The sequence below is a fragment of the Abramis brama genome (assembly GCF_963993115.1).
Source record: "Abramis brama genome assembly, chromosome: 11".
NCBI lineage: Eukaryota > Metazoa > Chordata > Actinopteri > Cypriniformes > Leuciscidae > Abramis > Abramis brama.
In genome coordinates this window covers 18,422,172-18,442,094 of record NC_139973.1, presented here as the reverse complement: position 1 = coordinate 18,442,094, position 19,923 = coordinate 18,422,172, and the positions used below count along the sequence as shown (strand labels likewise).

At 37.8% G+C, this 19,923-nt stretch overlaps 1 protein-coding gene across 2 annotated transcripts in view; it reads left to right on the top strand.

The window, feature by feature from the left end:
• Positions 1-19,923, top strand: part of ryk (receptor like tyrosine kinase) — a 61,823-nt gene that overhangs the window by 26,775 nt on the left and 15,125 nt on the right. The window contains exons 2-9 of one of the 2 annotated variants that reach the window (XM_084129689.1): positions 7,702-7,823; positions 8,197-8,296; positions 9,696-9,827; positions 10,631-10,696; positions 10,787-10,928; positions 11,794-11,894; positions 13,571-13,654; positions 16,063-16,188. In XM_084129689.1, coding sequence (XP_083985815.1) covers positions 7,702-7,823; positions 8,197-8,296; positions 9,696-9,827; positions 10,631-10,696; positions 10,787-10,928; positions 11,794-11,894; positions 13,571-13,654; positions 16,063-16,188 — 873 coding nt within the window. The remainder of the gene's footprint in view (positions 1-7,701; positions 7,824-8,196; positions 8,297-9,695; positions 9,828-10,630; positions 10,697-10,786; positions 10,929-11,793; positions 11,895-13,570; positions 13,655-16,062; positions 16,189-19,923) is intronic. The other variant, XM_084129690.1, reaches the window with a different exon arrangement.

The window sequence follows — 19,923 nt, the reverse complement described above, 5'->3', positions numbered from 1 at the left end:
GTTACCTCCCGATCAGGACTCGGATATATATATATATGTATATATATATATATACAGTGAGGAAAATAAGTATTTGAACACCCTGCTATTTTGCAAGTTCTCCCACTTGGAAATCATGGAGGGGTCTGAAATTGTCATCGTAGGTGCATGTCCACTGTGAGAGACATAATCTAAAAAAAAAAATCCAGAAATCACAATATATGATTTTTTAACTATTTATTTGTATGATACAGCTGCAAATAAGTATTTGAACACCTGTCTATCAGCTAGAATTCTGACCCTCAAAGACCTGTTAGTCTGCCTTTAAAATGTCCACCTCCACTCCATTTATTATCCTAAATTAGATGCACCTGTTTGAGGTCGTTAGCTGCATAAAGACACCTGTCCACCCCATACAATCAGTAAGAATCCAACTACTAACATGGCCAAGACCAAAGAGCTGTCCAAAGACACTAGAGACAAAATTGTACACCTCCACAAGGCTGGAAAGGGCTACGGGGAAATTGCCAAGCAGCTTGGTGAAAAAAGGTCCACTGTTGGAGCAATCATTAGAAAATGGAAGAAGCTAAACATGACTGTCAATCTCCCTCGGACTGGGGCTCCATGCAAGATCTCACCTCGTGGGGTCTCAATGATCCTAAGAAAGGTGAGAAATCAGCCCAGAACTACACGGGAGGAGCTGGTCAATGACCTGAAAAGAGCTGGGACCACCGTTTCCAAGGTTACTGTTGGTAATACACTAAGACATCATGGTTTGAAATCATGCATGGCACGGAAGGTTCCCCTGCTTAAACCAGCACATGTCAAGGCCCGTCTTAAGTTTGCCAATGACCATTTGGATGATCCAGAGGAGTCATGGGAGAAAGTCATGTGGTCAGATGAGACCAAAATAGAACTTTTTGGTCATAATTCCACTAAACGTGTTTGGAGGAAGAAGAATGAGTACCATCCCAAGAACACCATCCCTACTGTGAAGCATGGGGGTGGTAGCATCATGCTTTGGGGGTGTTTTTCTGCACATGGGACAGGGCGACTGCACTGTATTAAGGAGAGGATGACCGGGGCCATGTATTGCAAGATTTTGGGGAACAACCTCCTTCCCTCAGTTAGAGCATTGAAGATGGGTCGAGACTGGGTCTTCCAACATGACAATGACCCGAAGCACACAGCCAGGATAACCAAGGAGTGGCTCTGTAAGAAGCATATCAAGGTTCTGGCGTGGCCTAGCCAGTCTCCAGACCTAAACCCAATAGAGAATCTTTGGAGGGAGCTCAAACTCCGTGTTTCTCAGCGACAGCCCAGAAACCTGACTGATCTAGAGAAGATCTGTGTGGAGGAGTGGGCCAAAATCCCTCCTGCAGTGTGTGCAAACCTGGTGAAAAACTACAGGAAACGTTTGACCTCTGTAATTGCAAACAAAGGCTACTGTACCAAATATTAACATTGATTTTCTCAGGTGTTCAAATACTTATTTGCAGCTGTATCATACAAATAAATAGTTAAAAAATCATACATTGTGATTTCTGGATTTTTTTTTTTAGATTATGTCTCTCACAGTGGACATTCACCTACGATGACAATTTTAGACCCCTCCATGATTTCTAAGTGGGAGAACTTGCAAAATAGCAGGGTGTTCAAATACTTATTTTCCTCACTGTATATTCTCATTATTTTTTAACACATCTATAGTTATGCGGTGGCACAGAGTTACGCCGGTTTCACACTGCACTGGGTCTTCCATTGTCATCGTAGGTGCATGTCCACTGTGAGAGACATAATCTAAAAAAAAAAATTCAGAAATCACAATATATGATTTTTTAACTATTTATTTGTATGATACAGCTGCAAATAAGTATTTGAACACCTGTCTATCAGCTAGAATTCTGACCCTCAAAGACCTGTTAGTCTGCCTTTAAAATCATTTAAAATGATTTTAGCAGAGCATAAGCAGCGCAGGAGCAGTGCGTATGGTGAGCAGGAGCAGGACACCTGCGTTTTGCTTTCACACTGGCTGCGTTTGTCATGCGCGGCTGAACCGCGGGTTGTGTACAGACAGAGTATAATGGATAAGTTGGCATTGCTTTATTTCGTTTTCAAATACATTTAAGAGAAAAGACTTGTCAAGAAGCTTATTTTATTAATAATTTCATTTATATAACTTTTGTTTCATCTTTGTTTTTATTGTTCTGGCAACAAGTTTGTTTTTGGACATTTGTTTTCTTTTTAAATTGCTGTTGGTCATTTGATCGACTGTTTAAAACACAATAGATATCATCAATGCACTTTTTGGATAAAACTGCGGTGTATTTTGGCCATGATCAATGCATTGTCACTTTAATTCGGCGTAAGCGGCGCAGCAAAAATAGACTCGGCGCCGAAACTATCGCGGCACTGCTGCTTCTGCTCTGCTCCTGCTACGCGCTGCCGCGCCACCTCTGCGTGCGGTGTGAATGCTCTAATCTCTTAACATGGGCACCGAAAAAAATACGCGCTGCACACTATGCTAACGCGTGCAGTGTGAAACCGGCGAGTGCAGTTCCTAAAAGCACATTACTGGCTTTGCAAACACTGTGGCACTTTTATTTTTTTATTTGTTTACATGGTGCTATTTGTTTATATATTAGACTTTTTTTATATTTACTGTTGCACTAAGTCCAAAAGTGAAGAATTTATGTTATTTATTACTTGATTGTTCAAGCTACCTCACAGAAGTGCTCTGTTTGTTAACAGAGTTGTTGAATGTTAAAATAAGGTGAATTAAATAAAAAATAAGGAACATCCTGGATCTGTTTTTCGCTCTTCTTTATTCTTTTTTTATGTATTATAGAAGTATCGGATCGGGACTCGGTATCGGTAGATACTCAAAATCAAATGACTCGGACTCGGACTCGAGGGCAAAAAAACCTGATCGGAACATCCCTACTGGACACATGACTGTTACTTAAGTGTGACATGCTTAATGTTATTAGGCGCAATAAGCAAAGTACTCGCGCACAGGAAGCCGCCTCTCGGGAGCGCATAGTCCCGATTTCAGTTCTCTTCTATGGCCAAATACAAAATTATGTAAAAATGCCCGTCTTGTTGAATATTCACGTAAACACAGTCAGTTATGTCTTAAGTAAACAGTTGAGAAAAAAAGTGCTCGTGTAACAATATATAGATCCGTGCAGCTCTTACAGTGACAGCAGCTTAATAAACCTGCTTCCCTCTGTGTGCTTAATGTTAATCAAACAACAACAGACAAAGAGAAAAACGCTTGCTGCTCTCGACTGAATAACTTTTGTAGCTTTAATAATAATCAGTGTATATTTAATTCATACAGTAAAGAATGAGCAATGATTTATTTTTACATTTGATTATTTAATTTCTGTTGTTAAATAAACCTAATATAGGCCTACCTGAAACCCTAAACCCCCTGGTTTAAACTGCGCTTTTTATGTAATGCTACAGTAAAACACTGCTGTTCACTTTCAGAAGTTGTAGGGATGCGACATGTGAAACATGTATGCTGGTTATATCATTTCCAGTTTTTAAATATAATTATTTAATAATAGTTTATAATAGATATAGCATATCACATTTTTCTTTAATGTTGCCCTAATCAATACATAACAGAGCCCCTCTCCCCTCCCTTCTCTTCCACTCTCTCTCTGAGCTTGGCTGCTGTTTATGTCCTGTGCACTGGGTTTGAGGATGAATCGGACCCCGACTACAGGAGACTCTTTGTTCTACCTGTGCTCACCTCTTCTCCTGGCTTTAACATTTTTGTTGTACCTTTCTGAAGACAGAAATGTGATCTCCAGAGGCCAAGAAATCCAAAACCGCATGTCTATACCTTTGACCGTGGGGAACGACATGGATGTAAATCATTGCCTTTCATTCATTGTATTGTCTGTAACTTCAGTTTTATTCTTTGTGTTGAGAGTTTAAAACAAAAAAAGTCTTGTCTTGAGCCCCAGACCACATTAAAAAAAAACCTGTTGTAAAATCGTACATTTTTAGGATTTTGAAAAGTTATTATACCACCATAGAAAGATATTTTTTAGGAGTTATTGACGCATCACTGATTTATCCAAGCATTAAATCTTGCCTGTTTTTTTTTTTTGCACCCCACTTCATGTCTTTTTTGAGCATCTTTTTTTCTAAATTGGCAAGCTTGAATATGACTTGAGCTTTTTCAAACACTTTTTGAGCAAAATTGACCAACATAATGCTGTATCGAAGTCTCACCCCGTGGGCATGTTTTCTCCCTGGTCTTTGTTTTTTCAGAGAGGAAGCAATTCAACCATGAAAGGGGTTTTGAAGCTACATAAAAAGACATTACAGAGCACTGCCGTGAGGGGGATGCAAAGATTGCGTTTTGCAGCAAGCGGAAACCACTGGGTTTTTTTTTTTTTTTCAAGCCGTATGGTTAACCGCAGCTCTTTTGAAACAAACTTGTTACTTGAGCATAAAGAAAAGAGGTTAAAAATGGTCCCCACAGAGTCACAAATAAACAAGCTTGAAAACAAAGTCTGCACATATGCTATAATAAACTCATTCTCCTAATCATCCTGTAGTGATGCAGCTCTTCAAGGGTTGGAGCACTTTATACCACACAGGAAACTGTTTTCAAACAACCTCTTGCTTTCTTTTTGGAAGCTCTGGTCAGAAGGTTGAGCACACTTGACCCCTGAACTTCAACACCCTCTTCATCCATTGTTTTGTGGGCTATGACTGAGCTAAGGCTTGTTTCTTCTTCAAATTCTTTTCTTAATATATCATAATGCCTGAGATTGAGAGAAGGAATTTAAATTGAGAAATTTCCCCTCTATCCATATCCATTCTTTCATTACAATTCTTAACTGTTCCTGCTGCATAGTCTCAGCCTCTTGATGCACATTGCATATGAAAATGTATGCAACTTTATACAACTACTTCTTGAAAGTAAGGGCACACAGCATTATTTACAAATAGTTTTTTTATAAATATATTTTGTTTGTATTTTTTGTATTTCATATGCATCATATGCATTCTATTTGCTAGATTTTTATTAATTATTGTTATTTGATTTTGTATTTTGAATTGCTGTTGCATAATCTATTTCAGATTAGACGGCAACTTGTGGTTGATTACTTTACATCAGTCAGATGGCCTCTTCCTGTCTAAGTTGGCGATTCAAGCACCAGACCATATGCCGTTAGTGGACAAAAGTAGGACCAGACAGGTCACATGGTGCAAGACATGGGAACGTTAATTAGTCTCAAGTCTGTGGGTATGTGTCTAGTATAACTCACGCCTCAGTAGTCTCTCACAGCTGGCTGATTTTCTTTTCCTCTGTGCTCAGAGGATTATGTCAGAGTCTGTCTGAACTTTGAGGACTCCTGCATCTTGAGTGTGTCTGTTTTGGGGGCCACACACTGTTTTTTCCTCCATAGGTGGGCAACCTCATATCACTGTTGGCCTGCTGTCTGGTAACTCGTGCTATTCTGTAATTCTGCCAGCTGGTGCTGAATGTGTAGAGTACTGGCTGCTGAAAATTCAGATTTGACATCACTGCAATTTTACTATGAAGTAAACGAGAGTGTGGATTCACATGAATTAATAAAAAATCTATTTGCCCAAAATTTGGCTTTCGTTAGGGCAGTATGTACTCTAATATCACGGCCTTATATCCTGATCGGTGACGGCCGAGAAACCACGACATGAAATGGGCTGATGGCGCAATACGGCTGTGTGCATTGTCCTATTTGCCAAGTTCAAGGGTCCATAAAGAGACTGATATAGTAAAAAGTGCTCTCAATTTGGCTTTTGTTAGGGCAGTACATCATATTTCAAGGCCTTATGTCCGCTTTAACAAATTTAACGCTGTGGCGGCCCGAGAAACATGGGTAGCTCAGTGTGCATTGTCCTATATACAAAATTGAATGGTTCATAAAGAATTGGTACAGTAAAAAGTTACCAAATTTTGGATTTCGTTAGGGCAGTATATTTATATTGTGCCATAAAACTTTAATGGCAAATTAAAAATATTGGTACTGTAAAATATACTAAAATTTCGTATTTCACAAGATCAAAACACCCTTTATTAAACCACTTTGCCTGATTTAATGCATCCTTACAGGTGCTGGAAAATGTTGATTTTCTTCGTTCAATTCTAACAGCGCTTATTGTGAGCAGAGCCATAGGCATAAAGGACTTTAAAGGGGAGGCTCACAATTCAAAAAAATGATAAACAAATAAGTAGCTTGATTTAACCTTTTTACTATAGACAAACTGGTCTAATGAAATCCAAAATGTGAGCAGTTTTTATAAGCCCATTGCACATAGCCGTATTGTGCCATCAGCCCATTTCACAACACGGTTTCATGGCCGCCACAGAGGATGTGTTTAAGCAGACATAAGGCCGCGATATTAGCATGCAAAAAAGTTTCACGTGCACACACGGAAGTCGGTATATTTTGTATTTTTGATTAAATAATTGCACAAGAGTCTTCTTTCAAAAACAGAACAAAAAATCTTACAGACCAGAAACTTTTGAACAATAGTGTATATTGATTTTATGTTGTCTTGGTGTACAGCTAAAACATCAAAAATTTGAGCAAAACATCTACTATTGTTTCATAGATATGTTCTAGAAAGGGTTTGTGTACTCCCATCCCCCTTATGTTTGAGCAGACCCTATGACAGACAGATAGGCTCCAGTCAGCCTCAGCGGGGCCTTTCAGTCATGATAAGGTTTGCTCCAAGGCATGGCAGGCCGCAGGAGATTCCAGCTGTCAATCAACTTCACACATCCCTGTGTCTCATTCGTGTGCTGGGAATCAACCTCCACTTTAGACCTCGGTTTCATGTTGTTGATCATTGCCTCTCTCTGGTCCAGTTGTTAATTGAGGGCTGGTAACTGGGATCGCAGGTGTGCCGGGCTGTCTGGTAGAAATGCTTTTCAGGTCGAGTCTCTCCCAGGAATGTAGCCGGGAAGGAAGCAGTGTTTAGATTACAGCGTCGTTAGAAAATGGAGGCCAGACAGGGGAGAGTAGAGATGTTTTGCTTTGACGATAGAGAGGGGTGAAGTCCTTAAACATAAACATACTGTTTTCCCTTCACTGTATGGTGGAGGGGGTGGCTGAGGATATTGTTCTTGGTATAAACTTGGATGAAAACCGTTCTATGTAGTTCTAAATGGACAGGCTAGAGAGAGAGAAATTAACTGTGGTTAAAACTTGGGCGGCAGCCTTGGTAGTTTCATAGATCCCATCAGCTTAATGGGAAGCATTCCAGATTCTCAGCATGAATGCTTGAGCCTGTTATAACTCATATCCTCCTGATTGGAAATTGTAATCATATTTCAGTGGCTGTCATACCTGCCCTCTATGATATAATAGAGCCAGATCTTGCTTTTTACTCCCAAGAAAGTGGAACTATGTCAGACAGTGGTTGGTCACCGCACTAAAAAAATAAATTTTATATATTGTTGCCATGGATTCCTCCTGCACCATATACTTGCAGGCGCTGTGGAATACATTAGCCTAAATGAGCACATATTATGTTTTGATGGTGAAATGCAGAGTTCATATGAGAGCAGGGTCTGGCAGTATGAAACTATATTTTAATCCTCTCTTGAGGCAGGGTGGTTGTGTGAATGTGAAATGATTTTAACTGTTTAATTTCTGCCAGTCCTGATCAGTTTTATCATCTCTCGCTCTCTCTTTCTCTCTGCAGGTCTTGATGCTGAGTTGTACTATGTGAGGGATGATGTGGTAAATCATTATGCTCTTTCCTTCATCCTGCCTGTGCCCAGTGACACCAACAGCCTTCATTTCACATGGCACTCCAGCAGCAAGGTTGGCACTGTTCATATATCATGTGCACACTACCATTTAAAAGTTTGGGCCTGGTAATTTTTAAGGATGCATTAATTTAATCAAAAGTGACAGTAAAGACTTTTATATTGTATCAAAAGATTTCTATTTCAAATAAATGCTGTTCTTCTGAACTTTGTATTTATCAAACAATTCTGAAAAAAAAGAATTGAGTTTTCATCTGTGATAATGATTAAAAAGGTTTATTGAGCAACAAATCAGCTTAGTGTGACACTGAAGACTGAAGTAATGGCTGCTGACAATTCAGATAAAAATCTGTCATTTTTATCTTTATTACATGCTTTGTGAATGATTTATACTAAAATCTTAATTATTTTCCCTGTCTCCTGCACAGGTGGATTACAGGTTGGGGTTTCAAGTGGAAAACACTTCAGCCATGGATCAACCTCAGAGCAACATCTCTGCTCAGGGGGAGGTCCCACGCACTCGTTCAGGTAAGCCAAACATATCCTGTTGTATATTGAAGGGAAAATAGGCTGTTGATATCTAAGAACATTTTATTTTTCACAACTAAAGAGTGGCTCTACTTTTAGATGTGTTTAATGATCCTCACATAAAAATGACCTGTTAACTATTGGTAGTTCTTGACTGACGTTTACTGATGAAAAGGTCATATGTCAAAACTTAAGAACCCACAGCTTTGTTTTATTAGGTTTTAAATACTATTAATTACAATAAGGCCTTAATTTTCATTTGAATAAACGGGTGTTAATGCATCTGTTCAGACGGACGTAAACATTTGCGGCATCGCCAATGCAACTGAAGTTTTTGTTCTAATCTCTTTCCCATCACATTTCAAATAAAGCTGGCCAGCCTGTAAGATTCACACTTTTGGTAACATGTCTATAGATGCTGCAGTTACATAAGACTATGACTATGTGGCAGTTGAAAACAGACTATTCTACACCAACGATCAAGTTATTTCGCATTTTCATGCAGCCTGTTCACGCACACCCTTTAAACCTTTACAAAACCTGCAGCCCACCCAAAGCCCACTCCACCTCTGTCTACCAGATGATGAAACTAAAAATGATAAAAAGTAAAAAAAAAAAAGTATATATATTGGGTTGAAAAACCTGTTATGAAAGATTACAAGAGTTTAATTTGGTAATGCCATTGAAACGTTGAAAAAATATAACAGTAAGAGAGAATGATAGATCAGAACATAACTTTTAATTTTAATAAACAAAAAATGTAATTAATTCAGTGATGCTTTGTATGAGCAATATATAGTCAGTGGCTGCAGTGAACTCTTTTTACAGCATCTCACGAGCTCAGCTTCTTCTACATCTTCTCGCCAGAACGCGACAGCGGTCGGCGCACTCACAATAGCAGCTTGTGATGGTGAGGAACTCTTTGTCGGGCTTGTTCAGACGGTGCAAAATGTCAATGGACTGAAGAAAGAAAGACTGGAGTGGGCGTTCGGTGTCGCTTTGTAAAGGCAGAGCACCAAACACTATTCACGCACTTGAACGCCGTTGCAACGGCTGTTTTCTGTTCTTTTTCTGCTGATCTCCCGCGCCCCACCTGCAGTACCTGTGCGCCCCCCACACTTTGAGAACCACTGGATTGGACCGACAAATTGCATGCGAAAATCTGACCAAATTTTTGTGCCGAACATTGTGTTGGTGTGAGCAGGTCTTTAAAATGTCTTCTCACATAGTTTAGTAGGAATTGGGCATACAGTATTGTGCCAACACAAAGGAAGAGCAGCCCTTACTCTTTCAAAAAGTTCAAAATGAGGCCCTGCATTCATTGTTTACAGCTTGCATATTTAATATAATCAAATTTGGGCCTCCAGTAAGTACTTTCTGTGTGTCTCTCTCTGTGTAGTGTTCAGGGTAGACCTCTTCTGCTCTGGAAAGGCTGATGGAGAGGCTGTGCTAACGGTGCAGCTCAACCTTACTACACCAGCCAACAACTTCACAGTGCTCAACTTCAAACGCAGGAAAATGTGTTACCGAAGTAAGATCTTTTCATACACGTTTACTTTATTATTCCCTCAAAAGAAACTGAGGAAGAAACTTCTAAAGATGTTTGTGTATTTTTTTTTTCCACTCTATTTTCTGCTACAAGTAGGCTATTCTGTGAGTTTTGTGTATTTGGCAGATCGTTGTCTTTGGCAATGTGAAACTTGACACACAAAGTTGATAATAACACAAGCTCTCTGTCATCTGCTTTCCCAGTAGAAATAGCCAGTGAATTTATTCCCTGCTTATTTGAAGCACATGAGCCAAATTAGCTGCGGAAAAGAAAGAGTTTGTGTATGCCCCAATTTCCTCTCCCTTGTGGAATAACTGGGTCAGCGTGTATGTAACGCTCGGGAAGATATTGTTTGTCTTACACTTTGTGTGAAAGGAGATAGATTTTATTGCCCTGGCAACAATTTACAAACCAAACATAAATGAATCCAAATTCAACCAGTTCATGTGTTTGGATTCATCTCATGAGACCCATCAACATGATGTCCAGGTCATATTTCCACCCAAAATCGAAAGGAAAAAAATAATATTTAGCTTAAAGGAAAATATTTTTCTCAATTTAAATTTAAAATGTAGAAAAAGGCCATTACAGACCACTACTTTGATATCAGAATAAACATTAATTATTGTATCATAGTATCTTTTTGCCTGATACAACAAAAAGAAAGAAAATAATATTCATGTAATTAGATTTGTCACAAACAAACTTGTGCATATATAAAACGGTGAACTGGTATTAACATGGCTCTTTGCTGATCCTTCCCCTTCATTGCTTTTACTTTACAGGAATTGAGCAGCCAGAGCCCCCTAAAACTCTGCCATTCCCAAACACAACCATACAGAGAATAGATCGTGAGTATTTGTGATTCATTATTTGGCATTTTAACTGAAGACCATCTTCACTGTGCTCTTTTAACCTCTCTGCTCTTTTTTTGTGCTTAGCAAGCAGTCCAAATGCTCCCACCACATCCACACGAGTTTTTTACATCAGCGTGTGTGTGTGCTGCATCGTCATCTTCCTAGTAGCCATCATCCTCGCTGTGTTACACCTCCACAGCATGAAGAGAGTGGAAATGGATGACAGGTGTGTGTGCATGCATGCATTTTTGTGTTTGATTATTTGGTTAGTTCAGACCACCAAAACTATATGTTGTTTATGTATATGTGTTAAATATAGTTTTTATAGAGGTTCTGGTCATTTGCTCTCATGATTTCATTTTCTATCTGTTTGTCTATTCTTCCCTAATTAGAAAAAAATGTGGGTTTGTCTGAAGGAGACGGGAGAAACAAAATCTTATCTCCTACTAATTTCATACAAGAGCACTGAGTAGTTTAATTGCATTTTTCTGAAATTGAATTGGGCATCAGTACAAAGAGTTGTCTTTTTCAGGATTATATAAGGGTGATAGATTAGATTTTATCTACTGCTATTCACAAGAAGAAGCACAGAGCTCCATTTATCTTCTGAAACATAACATCAGAACCAGGATGTGTTTTTACTGGCATAGGGTTCTTTTTGCTTCACAGCTCAAATAGTAGACCAGAAGAAACCAATGATGATGAGTCGGGACATTAGATCATGATTAGGTTCAATGAGTTTGAGGAGGCAAGTTAAACCTGTAGCATTTAAGGTCTTTCTCCAGGGGCCTCAGTGTTTAACCTTTGGAGCTGGAGTCTAATGGCTTTAATTAGGACAATTACACAGCACTTAGTTTTTAAATGCACTGGGGTCCAGGGCCAGGTAAAACCCAACACACTTTGAGAAAACAGATGATTTCATCATAAAAGAGGCTGTGAAACCATTTAAAACTGAAAGACTGGTCTGTTTCAGTTAGAGAAATTTAGGTTATTACAATAAGTGCAAATATAAGTCAAAATACCAAAATACCTTTAGCCTGTGCTTTTCAATTCCTAAAGTAATACATTTTTTCTCTACATCTTTCTTTTAGTGTTAGTGACAGTGGGAGCTCTCAGGGTCTCTCTCAGCCCTCCACCCAGACCACCCAGTACCTGAGGGCAGACACCCCCAACAACGCTACACCTGTCACCAGTAAGACTACGACCACACCATGCCCCTTACCCCTGACCTCAGATCAGCGACTCTCTCAAACATCTCAACCATCTGCCGTAACCATCTGCACTGCCCTTCCATGATTTCAAATGTCAGAAAACCCGTCTCTCGACCAGGAGCACTGCTTTGCTGCCCCATAAGAGCAGCTCCAACAGCACCAGGATGCTTTGCTCCCTACGGATCTCAGACCAGCATGTTATATTGTTCTAAATGTCACACCTCTGAATGCATCTTGTCACATCCTGTTCACACCAAATGTGCATTCCTTTATAAACTAGAAAATTGGAAACGAATGATCAAGTTAGCTAAACTGGAATCAGAAGGTTGGAATAAACAGGCGTACGCATTCCCATCTCCCCCTCCACACTTTTGTCCTTACGTTTATTACAGCAGTGACTCCAGCATTGTTTTTGTGCGATCGAAGTTGTATAAGTGGTTGTTGCGTATGTAAAGTCATATGTCGATCACCTACTAGTTACTCAATTCTTCACTGTCATTTGCTAGTGCCATCTCAGTAGCATTTCTTCACACTTAGGTTGTTGTTGTTTTTTTTCCACCATGAGAGTTAGGGTTTAGGGTTAACACATTTGGAGAGTCACCTCCACCCCCTTTCCAAATTAGGATGCAAATAAGACCAAATCAACAGGAAGTTTCTGCTCTTTTAAAACATAGTAACTGTTTTCATAGTAGGTGAGTTTCTCCTTTCCCTTAAATGACCAGCTTGGGCTAAAATTAGAGCAGATTCGAGTAGAGCGGGTTGATGACCTCCCTTAAACTTCCCATTAGAGGAGGTTTGCCAGGCGATCCCATGAGTCTTATATTCACAGTGTCTGAACACTTAAGTAACAATATAAATATAAGAATGTCATTGAATTAGAGTAAATATCAAGTAATTAAAGTAAATATCAAACTAAGTTGTTCAAGACCGTTTTTATTTATAACTTCAAATGATTTTATTTTTTAGAACAATATATCAAGTCAAGCTTTATACAATACAGTTTGAAACTGCTTTACAGTAATGGGAAATCAAACAGCGTCAATGTTGCAAAATTCTTTAATTAGGAAACAAATTCAGTTACAGTTACAACTTCAGTTCAATTCAGTGTGAACTGCAGTTAAATACATAACGCTACAATTTACTGAATATGAATTGCTTTTAAGCCCCCAATATATCTATTGTTTGATCATTTAAACCGTACAAAGTTATGTTTGTTATATTTACTTTAAAATATTTAGTTAATGCCACTTGAATTGATGTTTTTCGAATGAAATGACATTCAGACATTTAAGTGTCCAAATGAATGTTTTGGTTAGTGTAGTACAGAATAGAGAATACTCTCCCTCAATGACAACCAGCATTGTAATGTATTTATAAATCAGTGGATAGTTGATGGTGGCGATATCTGCTTCATTTGACAGGCTATTAACACGTATTGTGCGTAGCGCCTCCTAGTGGTCTTACATGCTTGGTGCACTATTTCATGCTTTATACCATGTGTTTTCATGTCTCACTCTTGTTCTTGTGTGTGAAATAGCTCAGGCACCATCTACCTGCTATGAATATCCATCCTTCATATACCTTTCTCCATCTTTCTTTTATTTTTTTCTCTCACTCTGTCCTCTGTCCTCCCTCCACCCCTTCCTTCCTCTATCAGATGCTCAAACTGGCTCTGCACCCATGCTCCAGCTTGCAGGCGCCTCCTTCCCTCACCCTGGTGCCCCCTCGCACGAAACCAAAAGTAAGTTCTGTTGCTGTGTAGCAGGTAGAGAGAGCAACAGGGAATCATGACTAAATCATGTTCACTAACCTTCAAACTTTAACCTGGTTTCTTCTTCCCCATCACCATTGTTTTGTTCTTATTGGTCGTCACTAAGCTTGTTGATTGGTTCATACGGTATTACACTGGTGCAAAGACACCTCATTTGCATGATTAGAATCAGAATCATAGTGCCATAGTCAATTATTACTTAAACGGGTTTAATTATTTATTTATTTTAAATAGGAAATACATATTTATTTAAATTACAAAAAATGTTTGAAAATGAGTATTGACCGATTTTAAAAGTCAATGTTGAATTCCTTAATGAAATGATTTGGCATTTATTTGTTTGTTTGTTTAGATATATTTTATATCAAAACCAGAATTTTAGGCAGGACTAATCGAAACATTGTTTTTAATTTTTTTAATTTTTTTTTAAATAGCTTAAAGTTTTCATCACAGCCTGTTGCATAAACTGCTTAGACTAGTCTTACAAGGTAGTCATCTAAAAAAAAAAAAAAAAAAAAAAAAAATCTTCAAGACTGGTCATAACTTTTTTTAAGTCACTTACATAAAAAGGTACATTGGTCTAATTTGAATCCAAAAAGTAAGACCAATTACCCTTTGGTCAGACTTGTTTTTAACATTGTGGCTGTATATGCAACTGGCCCCTGGTCTTAAATGTGAAGTAATATCTGCACCACTGGCAGCACAAAACATTCATTGAAAATAATTATTCTTTTAAGAGGGGTCATTCCCATTGACTGTCATTCTTCAGCCAAACAGATAGTCCCACCCCACACTCATTTCCTTTGTTGAGTTGATGGTGGTGTGTCAGATTCTTTGTGATGATCAAACATAATAATGTTTTGATAGTTTACACTTTTTGACATTAACCCACCATTCAAAAGTTAAGGGTCGGTAAGATCTCTTTAATGTTTTTGAAAGAAGTTTCTTATGCTCACCAAGACTACCATTTTACAATTTTTTTTTTTTTTTTATCAAACACATGCAATGTTGTGAAATTGTTATGAAACACATGCAATGTTGTGAAATTGCATTTTTTCTTTTTTCATTTAATTATTATCAATGATAAAAACAGTTGTGCTGCTTAATATTTTCGTTATATATTTTTATTATTATTTTACAGATTAGTGTCTGTGTAGTGCAGGGAATGTTAGCAGTCTTAAATCAGTTACTCCCAATAACCACTTGGGGGCAGCATCGTGCAGTTTTAGTATGAGTGGAGAAATTTAGGGTGCGTCTCAATCAGCTCCCTAGGTCAGTAGTCAGGGCACTGATCAGGGAGTCGGCCATTTTAAGGGCTGTCTCAATCGCTAAATCCTTCCAGGGCACTGAAACGTTTGCTTCCTAAAAAGTCCCACAATGCACCGTGAAAATCAGGGATCGATGCTCACTATGTTCCCTTAATGCAAGTTCTGAAGCACGAAAACTTCATATGAGCCAACTCACTACACATAATGACAAGCGATAGATGTTTTTAAAAAATACAACCATTATTTTATTATATTTCAGCATAAACATGCATCGCTAGACAGGTTATGAACATAATCTAGCTAACATTTATATTTTATTTACAGTTGCAATGTTGCATGTATATATAACAAGCAACATATTTATCATAATGTACTTTAAATAACATTACAAGTAATGTCAGAAAGATATCAGCTCTCTGTTCATAAATACCAGTAGTGATATTGTACAATGAGGATGTTGTCACGTCACCGGAAATTGTCATTAGTGTCTCACTGTGTAGTGAGCCAGAGTCCTTAACTGTCCTTACCAGTGCCCGAATTCTTGAGCTAAGGAGCTGATTGAGAAACACCCTTAGTCTAAATGACTCAGGGAACACTGGCTAGTTGTATTTGTGAAAAGTGAATGTATTTGCTTTTTGTTCTGTATTCATAATCAACTGTATTTATATAATCATTGTAATAATGTTTACAACAAGGCAAAATGAAGTATTGATTATAAACATGGAAATTGCATTATATACTGGTATTTGTGCTCACAGTACATTTTGACATTGTCTGTTGGAGCTGCTTGTGTATTTTAAAGTACACTGCAGCTAAATAACAGAATAAAAAACTCAGTTTTCTCTAAACATTTAATACAATTGACTCTGTATAACTGTGAGATAAAATCAGTTACACACCGAAACATGTTGTGCAAGAGTGACACTGCAGTGTTTGCCTTTGGCAAAGCTGTGGTTTTACTCCTTTGATGAAGTGTTTAAATACTTCCAGTTGTTCAAATAATACTGCAAGCCTCTGTTTTGATTTGTCTGTCATTAGACAGGCTTTTAATTAGTTATAATGTGATTGTTAACACTTATTGTAATGCTGCATGTGTGTGTGTGATTTCAGGTTATCCCTCGCTGCGGATAGAGAAGAATGACTTGAGAAGTGTAACTCTTCTGGAGGCTAAGGCAAAGGTCAAAGACATCGCCATCTCCAGAGAGAGAGTCACACTTCGAGACGTCTTACATGAAGGTAATAATCCCACGGGTCATTCTGCCCCAAGCACGCACATGGAAACCACAGCAAGTTAATAGTGTCCTTTGGAAAGACTCAATTCTTAGAACTCTGTCCTTCTCTGTGCCATTGAAATGTTGAACACCTTGTTCAACTGAAATTGCACCATTGCAAACAAACACGTCATTAGGCCACTCAGTCTGAGGTTAGACACACTTCCCCCTGCAAAATAATTTTGTTGGATCACAACAAAATCACTCTGTTCCAGCGGGAAATCTGCACTCAAGCACTAAATTGGAGCCCAAACAGAAAAGCTCTCTGCTGGGCCTTTTGCCAGCGCAGCTCGGGCCTGCACAGAAGATGTTGACACAAATGTCATTAGTCTCATAAGCTATAAAACACAGACAAAACTGTATGTCAAGAACCTGCCTTATTTAACTTGCATTCTTGCAAAATTTCCTCTCTATTGCATTCTTCTCCCATCAGTAAATCATGTATGTGTGGCTACAAGCTTGATGAAGCTGATTTATTATTTATAGGGGGTTATTGTGTTGTGTTTTAAGTGCTGGCTTGGCAAAGGAACAGAGTTAATCTGATTAAACCAATTTTATGGGACGTTTGGGAGAAAAGTGAAATTAATCCTTTTTGAAGGGCCATTTGCTTTGTGTGTTTTTAATGACCAGTTCAATACTTTTATTTGAACGGCCTAAGCACAAATTTCAATTCAGTTCGTTCTTTAGCTCATTAAATATTTGCTGCAATTGCTTTATGTAGTTATACCAAGGCCAAAAAAATGAATGCTTGGCCAAAGCATTGCAAGCGTGTGGCTTCTTCTACCCCAAAATGAAAATTTGTCACCATTTACCCTCTTGTTTCCCAAATTGAAATACCTTTTTTTTTCTGAGGAACTCACAAAGTGAATTTTTGAAGAATAATCCTGCCATTTTCCACATGAAGGTGGATGAGGAATGAGGGCTTTCAAGCTCAAAAATGACAAAATAAGCACCATAAAAGTGAGAGGAGATAATAAATTAATTTCCTTAGAGCTGCAAGTATATAGTACAATCTCTTGTTGTGATCATTGACTCTGTTCTGTGAGCTGGATATACTGATTGATAGAAAACATTCATGTGTTTAAAATTTACCACAAAACACGTCTCTAAAACTTTACGTCTTTGGACATTCAGTGCTTAGTTTCTTGGCAAAACTTAAGCAAGCATTAAATGCATCTTCCTACCAAGAAATCCCCCCATAATGACCATGCTCAGTTCTTCTCCCTCCTACTTAAAGAGACTGAAAGCTGTAACGGAAACCCAGCCAGTTGCATAATGTATAATGCAATGTGTACACTTTTTTTTTTTTTGGAAAGTTAGATGCAATTTTTGTAAGTTCTGCATTGCAGCAAAGAAACTCACCATCCATGGAACATATAGTTTTGTACTTCACTATATTCACTTCACTGAATTCACTATAGAAATGTTTAATGACCTTTGTTACTTCGATGCCAAAGTATAACACATCTTAATTCATACTCTACCGGTAAAATGTTTTTTCCAGGTTCGAAATACTACCAAGTCGTCTAGCCTGTCAAATTACACAAATGGAAGTACAGAAATTCTGTAGTGATCAAGAAATGAAACGGTGCATTTTCACGTCTATGCTAAAAAATAAATAAATAAAAAAAATACAATCCAAACTTAAATGGTTGTAATTCATGAATGCTTTGGAATACAGAAGGTTGGTTACTTTTAAAGAAGACTCTCAGCAGATTATTGCACTTAAAAATGAAAGTGTAAAAAAGTTATATAAGTTTAAGATTACTGTAAATGTGCTATACTAAACATTTTTATTTTATACAAAATATATATTTCACAAAATTATTTGTGCTCTAAAATTGCTATTAAATCAAAGCTAATGTGTAACCAAGTTGTGTTCCAATTTTGAAGTTGACATCACAAAACATTTAAGTTCCTATGAGATTTTTGTCAGACGATATGCATTTTTTTAAGACTAACAAAGGTATTGATTATAAAATTAGGATTAAGATTAAGATTTTAATTATTTAAATATAAAACATGACACTGCCCACTAGGGGGTGGAGCCCGCTAAACCGTTTTCACAGGATGAATTTTGACTGTGTAAGCTTTTGAATGATACCTAATTTATGATGATTTCTAAAATATCTGATAGGAAAAAAGGCAATAAAATATGAGGATCAAGCATCTTGCTAGCAGGACACTGAGAGTTAACGGAGTTAAGCTAATCAAAACTTGTCTGAGCCAATAGCCTCGTGGGCAGCACTTTGACATGAAGTCCGGTTGCACTTCAGGCGACCCGAGTTCGAGTCCTGGTTTGGGGGCCTTTTCCAATGCCTTCCCCCTCTCTCCCACTTAATTTCCTGTCGGTTTTCTACTATCCTATCTCAATAAAGGTAAAAAAAAAAAAACATCAAAAATAATACAACATGCGTATAATATATATATTTTTTTACAATATTTAATATGCGTTTTCAAAAGGAAAATATACAGAAGAATAATTCATATTTGACTAAACTGATTTCAAGTATGAGACTTCTGGTTTTGAAGGTCATGGGTAACAAAAATGCACAATATAGCACCTCACTTACCTTTATGTCTCAAAATGTAGGAACCATTTTCCTAAAGCTCTTCTATAATGCATTCATTTGTGGTCCTATGTAAATAAAAGACAACTTAAAGGTAATCACATGCAGGGGTTAAAGCTTCTACGTCAGCAAGCTGGCATGTTATAACAAGCATGGCAGCAAGATAGAGAAAAAAGGATCAGATAAGAGAGAAAAGTAGTAGGGCGATGCGGTGCTTGTGCCCTAGCATTAGTAACATTACCCAAAGTCAGCCTACTCTGAGGCCCACTGCTCTGCAAGATGCATTGATCCGGTACATTCCCAAGTGTCACCTGAGCTTATGGGAACTGCAGATATGTCTAAGAAGCTGTAGAACAGCAGTGGAAATCTGAGAGACTGTCCTGCGCCCTGCTAGTAAATCCATGATGTTTTTACTCACTGAGGTCATCAAGGATACCTGTTCAGACCTGCTCAGCTTTTCACCATGCAAAAATTGGCATGTTGTTTCATCTCAAAGATGCAGTGAAACTAGAACTAATATTTTATAAAACGTTTTAATATTTGAAAATGTTCTACGGAGACTTGAACATTACTGAATGATAATGCAATCCTTTAATCCTAACACTGTGTTCAGTCAGAGTTGTGAATGAATTTAATCAGATTGTTTGAACTGATTTGCAGAAATTAATCCAATTTACCTGCTTTAGTTTTTGATACTGAAATTTGAATCAGAGATGCTATTAAACATCTAAAAATGTGTCTGACAGTGTGTTTACTTGCCAAAAAAGCATGTAAATACTTGCATTTAACTTGTTGCTTGTGCAAATCATTGCGAACATTATAATAAAATGGCTGCAAGCAGCAATATTGGGGTCAAGCCTTTCCAAGGTTAGCTAAAAATTCTTCGTATTTTTATTTTTTGTTTTGAAATGTTCAATTGTCTTCATGAAGGATGGTATGTTGTACAAAACTCTTTCAGATTTTTTAAAGTCAAGAAGGTCATTATTGATTACACACCCTAAGACGTTGATATCTGTAAATTGTTTAAGAAATATGTTTTGAGAGAATGTAGGTAAAATGGTTCAGGTACACATTTTCAGATGTTGTTTTTTGTGGAAATTCTGTAGCGAAACATAATGTGTCACAGAGAT